General features: G+C 36.8%; 1 protein-coding gene across 1 annotated transcript; it reads right to left on the reverse strand.

Annotated features, from left to right (window-relative positions):
- Positions 1-3,161: 3,161 nt before the first annotated feature.
- LOC131802043 (uncharacterized) lies at positions 3,162-7,544 on the reverse strand. The gene is made up of 2 exons (XM_059121389.1): positions 5,510-7,544; positions 3,162-3,559 (listed from the first exon to the last, which is right to left on the reverse strand). The coding sequence occupies exons 1-2, from the start codon at positions 7,542-7,544 to the stop codon at positions 3,162-3,164; spliced, it is 2,433 nt and encodes an 810-aa protein (XP_058977372.1).
- Positions 7,545-7,756: the final 212 nt, after the last annotated feature.

The raw sequence follows: 7,756 nt of genomic DNA on the forward strand, positions 1-7,756 counted from the left end.
TTTATAAATATTCAGCCCCTGCTTTGCAACTAGTCACACATTCTGCATAAAAATGTAGCCAGATTTGAACCTTTTATTTATTCGAGTTTAGTAAATTGTAGGACTTAAGTCGAGCCAAGTCGTTTGAAATTTAGCCTACAATTGTAAGTGCAGACGTTTATGTTTTTCTCCGAAGGAGATTTAAATGTTTAAGCAATGTGAGATTATTTTCTCTCTTTAACAAGGAAGTGAAGCTATCTTGACTCCTTTAATGCCACACATACAAATCAATGCATAAAATAATAATATCGCAGTTGGAACTTTAAGGTACACAATGTAAACACATTGACCATCTGTGGTTTATTTGCCACACAATCTTTGACCTCAGTGTCGGGTTAACCCACATTCTAAGCCGATTCAGGAGGAGTTCGTTCCTATCACCTCCATCCTCTCCATCTCTTCACAACCATTCTATGCAGACATATTAATGGCTGCGATATAACAAAATACAAATGTTCATTGCCACCGCATTTGAAGGTCGCATTACTGATTCCAGTTTAGTTCAACCTTTTTGTTGTTTTCGTCGTAGTCGTTGTTGCTGTTGTTGTTGCTACTGCTATAACCAAATTCACAACATGCAATGTCAGTGTAACCAAAAACCTATTTAAATTATTTAAATAAATGCTGGTTCAGGTGACTTTGCATGCATTGTTTTAATACGATATTAAATATTAACGAAGCTCGTTTGTTTGTTTGTGTGTTGTGGTTTCAATAAATTCGAAGGGTCGTCGTGGTGGGGGGATGATGGGGATCTGTGCGTTTTATTGAAACCCATTTGTCTGAGAAATATTGCTGTTGCTGAAGTTTAATTATTGTTGTTATTTAAATTTGATATGTTAAATTATATGTCTGCCGTGTAGCTGACAAAGTTTAATTTGACGGATTATTCCAAGGACTGAAAATGGATTTGAAGGTTTGTGATTTGTTTTTTTTTTCGATTTGATAAATATGTGATTTGTTAAATTGAATTATGAGGCCTTAAAGAACTATATTTGAAGGGGATATGAGAGGATACAATAATATTAGATGTCATTTTGCACTTTATGTCATTAGTTGGAAAGAAATTTAGAGGCGACAAGATGTCAACAAACATACCGATTCGAATTATATTATTGCAACTTATTTGTTTTTGCAATGCACTATAACATTATTAATAGATGATAATAGTCAAATCCATTTTTCACTATTTTTGATTGTGCTCAGTGTGGCGTATGGGTGTTTTCAAAACAAATGTTTACAAAAATAAAGCATACGCCTAGAGTCACATCGGTCTACCCCTCTTAATACCCTTCTAATATTCATTCTCTTTATTTATAGCATTTTCAGATTAAATGAAACCTTTTGCAATTCAAATGAAACTTTTTGCAGCGGGAATGAAACCTTTTGCAGTGGAATTGAAACCTTTTGCAGTGGAAATGAAACATTTTGCAACCGAAATGAAACTTTTTGCAAATCAAATGAAACTTTTAGATTTTTAGAAGGAAAAATAACAAAACATTTTTATTTTTAGTTGTTTTAAAATTAAATCAACTAATTATAACTAATATATAGTTAAAGAGGAATTTTTATTGATTATTAATATTAATGTTTTTATAATTTTTTTTTCCTAAAAAGCTTCCATAAAACAAAAGTGTAGATGCAGAAAGATTGAAAAAAGTTTTTCAAGGTATTTTTTTTCAAAGGACCCGAATTAGGTATCTTTTTATAATCTCCTCCATGGAAAGGAGGATATATTAAATTTGTCATTCGGTTTGTAACACCTCTAAATATTCGTCGTGGACCCCATAAAGTATACACAATCATGATCATAGTTGATTTAATGATTTTCACTTATCTGTCTATTGAAATCACGACTGCTCTATCTCCATAATCAATAAAGCTGCGAAGCGGGTATCCTTTATTAGGTGAGATTAATAGTATACTATAACTATAAAAAATTGTGGTAAAGCTTAATTTCACATTTCAGTCCTGGCCATACCTATAAAGGCCAAAATGTGTTTAAATTTCTCTTTTTAGCGATAAGCATTTGGAATTTAATAATATGGAAGCATTTTATATCAAATCAATAAAGAACCATTTGTTATTACAATAATTGAAAATATAAATGTAGATATTTATAATCAATAAAAAATCCTCTTTGTCAATATATTAGTTATATTATTATTAATTACTAATTGATTTAATTTAAAAACTACAAAAATTAAAAATGTTTTGTTATTTTTCCTTCTGTTTGAGGATTGCCTATTTTGACAACCCCGGAATATGTTTCATATGTAATTAAACACACTCCTAACTCAAGGGTTCGACTTGAGTATGTAAATTGACTTACTCTGGGCAATTGTGTTGTCTATAGGGCCACTTACGACAAAAGTGTTTTAATACACCTCTCCACCTTTAATCTGACCACGGTTGTCCAACAGCAAGTAGAATTCCCTGAGCAAGCGTAGTTCTTTCTCCTGGAAGAGCAATTTGTCCAAATATGTTGTTTCTCTGTTGAGACACGCCAAAAATTCTCGCCTTCCTTTTGTTCCACTTAATTTTCTCCAAAATTAATTTGCAATTTTTACTCAACCACTGTGTTGGGTAATATCTACTTTTTTGTTTGCCTCTAGCCCGTCACCAAATTAAAACACTTCTTCACTCTTTAGTTGTTTCAAATAAGAATGTTTTACTTCTTTTCTATTCTGGTTTAACAACCAAAGGAATAGCGGGACAATATTTTTTGCATTGAATAGCAGCAGAGCGATCAGCAGAGGCAGAGCAATAACATAAACAGAGATGATGCACTCAACGTATGTATGTATGTTTGTACGTATGTGCGTTCTCTGCCTATCACTTGATCGTCTGACTGCTCATCCATATTTACAATAACAATGCTAGTTATGATGTATTCTCTTTAGGGCGAATTCAAAGTAAATAATAAAAAAAGGGAAAACAGAAAAAATGACATTAAGGTGGCTCTTGTAGCGTTAAAATATTAAGTACTGAAAATAATTAATTTAAATAATGTTATGTTTTCAAAAATGCTCTTTGAGCAACAAATCAAATTTAAATAATATTAAAAAATCATTTGAGTGATTTAACATCCCGGGCCCCATTGAAACCCTGGTTTCAATCAAACTTTATTCTTTAGGAAGTACGGCTAACTTTGCCACGGGACGCTTTAATGTAGTTTGTGATGTCTTGACTTCTGCCACTCGAACAAAACCGTCTGCTCCTGGAATAAGTTTGGTAACACGACCGATGGCCCATTTCATGGGGGGAACATTGTCTTCGTGTATGAGCACCATATCGTTGACTTGAAGATTTTGTTGTGGGTTTTTCCAGCGATAACGATTTTGTAACTGAGCCAAGTATTCTGTGTGCCACCTGCTCCAGAAATGAGACTTTATGGCTGAGATTCGTTGCCACTGTTGTAGATGAGAAATGTCAGAGTCATATTTTATCTTCTCTGGAATACACTGCAACGGGCAACCAATGAGTAAATGCCCTGGAGTAAGCGCTTCTAAGTCGTTGGGATCTGTGGATATCTGGCAGATAGGACGGGAATTTAAAATTGCCTCTATTTCAACAAGGGCTGTGCATAGCTCTTCAAATGTAAGACGAGCACTAGGGAGCGTTCTGAGCAAGTGGCCTTTAGCTGATTTCACAGCAGCTTCCCATAGTCCACCAAAATGAGGAGCTCTGGGAGGAATGAAGGAAAATTCTATGAACTTCGCAGATGAATAATGAGCAACTGCTTCCTTATTTTTGTCGAGGTGGAAAAATTTATGAAAATCACTCAATTTCCTCTCTGCTCCAACAAAATTGGTAGCGTTATCGCAATAAATTCTTGACGGTACACCTCTGCGGCCAGTAAACCGTTTTAATGCTGCTATGAAGGCCTCGCTGGACAAGTCGGATACCGCTTCTAGGTGTACTGCCTTTGATGCGAAACAAACGAAGACAGCAATGTAGGATTTTGATGGAGCTTTCCCTCGAATCCTGAGATACGTTGGTATGGGACCAGCAAAATCAACTCCAACAACATCAAATGGGCGGAAACGGGTAACTCTATCTTTGGGTAAGTTGCCCATTACCTGAGTGAGTAATTTCGGTTTGTATCTTGTGCAATGTATGCACTGATGAACAACATTACGGGCCAAAGACCGACAATTGATAATCCAAAATTGCTGCTGAACCAAAGATACTAAGGCCCTTGGACCAGCATGGTAATTAGAGCGATGAATGTATATCACGATAATTTTTACGAAGGGATCGATTTTGGGCAGGAGCAAAGGAAACTTCATCTCTGGTGTAAGCTCGGCATTTAATAATCGGCCGCCAACTCTTATTAATTGCACTCCAGAGACATCTTCTATAAATGGAGCCAATGATGACAGCTGACCAGAGACAAATCCATGCTTTGATATTTCAAGGAATTCCTCCGAAAAATAATGTTGTTGAATGCACCAGACTATCCTATGGAGAGAATGTGTCAACTCATCTGGAGATATAGAGGGCAAGTGGAGCGATTTCCTTGAACGAATTCGAAATATATATGAGAATATTCTGAGACATTTTAAATAGTTACTGAATTTATGGACTGCTTTTAGGATATAAGGTAAGTCCTCCTTTTTTGTTACCAATGTAATTTTTCGTCTTTCAAGCTGCATGTCCGCTTCGCTTAGACTTGGGCCAGAATAATTTGGCCAATTGAAAGATGGGCCAATAAGAAAGGAAGGGCCTACGAACCAATTCGAAACCAATATATCGGAGACAGAACAACCTCTGGATACTAAATCAGCGGGATTGTATTCAGTAGGAACATATTGCCATAGGACATCAGGGCAAGTTTCTTGAATCTCAGCTACTCTGTTACCCACAAAAGTAGACAAGGTTGAAGAGTGGGAATTAATCCAATGAAGAGTAATCTGAGAATCCGACCAGAAGTAAATTTGAGAAATCGGGAAGTTAAAATATTGCTTTAATTGGCTCCAGAAGGTTGCGAGTAAATGAGCAGCACACAACTCTAATCGAGGCAATGTTCTCGTTTTCAAAGGCGCAACTCTTGACTTTGATGCGATTAAATTTACTGCTATGTTTCCCAAAGAATCTTCACAGCGAAGATATAAACAGCAACCATATGCCTTTATTGAAGCATCTCCAAATCCATGGACCTCTATGTTAGTTGAATTTGGTAGTCGAATGTATCGAGGAATCTTTACTAGGGACAAATTATTGTAATCAGCCATGATGGATTCCCAAGCTGATTCAATTTCTTGAGGAACTGATTCATCCCAATCACATTTTATGATCCAAAGATGTTGGAGCAATATTTTTGACCTGATGATGAGAGGGCTTATTAAACCCATTGGGTCAAATAGCGTCGACGTCAGGGAAAGAATGTTTCTTTTCGTATTATGTGCATATGATTTGGATGGGCGAAACTCAAAATGGAATGTGTCATTATCTGAGTGCCATGTCATACCCAAAGTACTTGTGACGTCATCATTTAGCTTCATTTCTTTTACTTCATCTTCACTTGAGACATAACCTGGGTAATTGCTATGCCATTTCGAGAGTGAAAATTTCGAGTAAGATAAAATTTCGGTGACTTCGTTCTTAATGCGTTTTAAAGATACAAGGTCATCCGCTCCAGTAACCATATCGTCGACATAAAAATCATTCATGATTATGCCTTTTCCTACTTCGTATGGGTTGGGAAAACGTTCTGCGGCATAATGTAGGCTTCGAATTGCGAGATATGGTGCCGAAGCTGTCCCGTATGTAACGGTGTTGAGGGCAAATGTTTTTATCGGTTTGGTGGAGTCATCTCTCCACAGTATAAGCTGAAGTTGTCTATCCTCAGGGTGAACCAAAACCTGACGATACATTTTGACGATATCAGCTGTCATTCCGTAACGATGACACCTGAAACGAAGCAGAGTAATTAATAAATTGTTCTGGATTGTTGGACCCACCATCATAATTTCATTCAGGGATGTTTGTGAAGAGGTTCGACATGATGCGTCGAAAACAACACGCAACTTGGTCGACACACTGCTGGGGCGAAGAACACAGTGATGTGGTATGTAATAGTTGGGAACTGAAATATTAGTGTCGTCCACCTGAGACATATGGCCCAATTCCTCATATTCTTTAAGAAATTGTGAGTAATCCTCTTTTAATTCAGGGTTTTTGTTCAATTTTCTCTCTATGGAAAAGAAACGACGCAAGGCAATGTCTCGTGAATCGCCAAGCATATTTGGGTCACCTTTAAAGGGTAATCTCACCATTAAGCGTCCATCCGATTGAACTGATACATTTTTCACAAAATGGTCTTCACATACTTTTTGTTCCCGGGACATATTTTGGCATTTGCTTTCAACGACGTCAATTTTCCATAGCATTTCAATATTTTTATTTATCTCTTGGAAAATATCTTTGTGTTGTACAATGGAGTAAGTAGATCTTTGTGATGATATTGCCGTTTGACTTGTATACTTTCCAGAGACAATCCATCCCAAGAGAGTTTTTTGTAAAGTGGGCAAATTTTCTCCAAGTTTAATTTGACCAACGGATAAGAGCGAAAAGAATGATTCTGCTCCGAGTAAAATATCGATTCCTCGTCGACGATGAAATTCTGGATCGGCTAGCTCTATGTTGGAGGGCAAATTGAAATTATTAGCGGAAAGATTCTCATCAGGATGATAACCAGTTATATTGCGAGAAACCAGGAACTCTAATGACATATTGAAGTTATTAAGACGAGATCTTATTGTCGTTTGTGTTTTATGAGTAACTCTCAACTTAGAAGAGCCCACTCCAGAGACATCTGTTGAATTTGTGCATTTCTTGAGATTAAGAGATTTGCATAATGTCTCACTTATGAAGTTAACTTGAGAGCAAGAGTCAAGCAGAGCACGGCCCAGTTGATATTTTCTCTCTGAGTCACGAACCAATACTAATGCAGTAGCAAGAATAACAGTACTCACTTGGGGACTGGGTTTGATTTGAAAGGTGCTATGGGTGGCAGCAGATGATGATGACGGTTCTTCTTCTTCCCGGAGACAGGTTGGTTCTGATTGCTTATGAAGAAGCGAGTGATGACGTTGCTTACAAAATCTACATGAATATTTTGAGGGGCAGTGTATGTAACCATGCCCTTTTGATAAACAGTTGAGGCAAAGTTTTTGTTGCTTAGCTTGTTCAATTCGTTGATTAGGAGTAAGAACGATGAACCGCTGACAAGTTGATATCATATGACCCGATTTGGAGCAATGACTGCACACAAAATCTTGAGCCACATTTTTTGTTACGAATGAATGTTGTTTTTGATTATTACTATGTAAGTAATTTGTTGTTATGGTAGGGTTATGCTGTTTTGAAGACCGTCGGCACTGTGCGTCCAATTGCTGACAACGCTTGTCCAACATGGAGCAACATTCAGTCCAAGAGGGTAATTTAGAGTAATCGATGTATTCATCCCATCGTTGTTTGGTTTCAGAATCAACCTTGCTCATTGCGAGATGAATTATGAAGGCATCACAAATTTGTTCAAAGGAGCCAAGGGATTTCAAAGAGCTATAGAGAGCAGAAATTGTATCCACAATATTTCTCAATTGCTTTGGAACAGGTTTATTGGACTTCGGAAGTTCAAACATTGATGTCACATTTTCAAGAAAGATTAGTGTGTCATTATCGTACCGTTCCTTCAATCTTTTAAGGGCACTAG

Source organism: Musca domestica, unplaced genomic scaffold (assembly GCF_030504385.1).
Source record: "Musca domestica strain aabys unplaced genomic scaffold, Musca_domestica.polishedcontigs.V.1.1 19, whole genome shotgun sequence".
In the NCBI taxonomy this organism is placed as follows: domain Eukaryota; kingdom Metazoa; phylum Arthropoda; class Insecta; order Diptera; family Muscidae; genus Musca; species Musca domestica.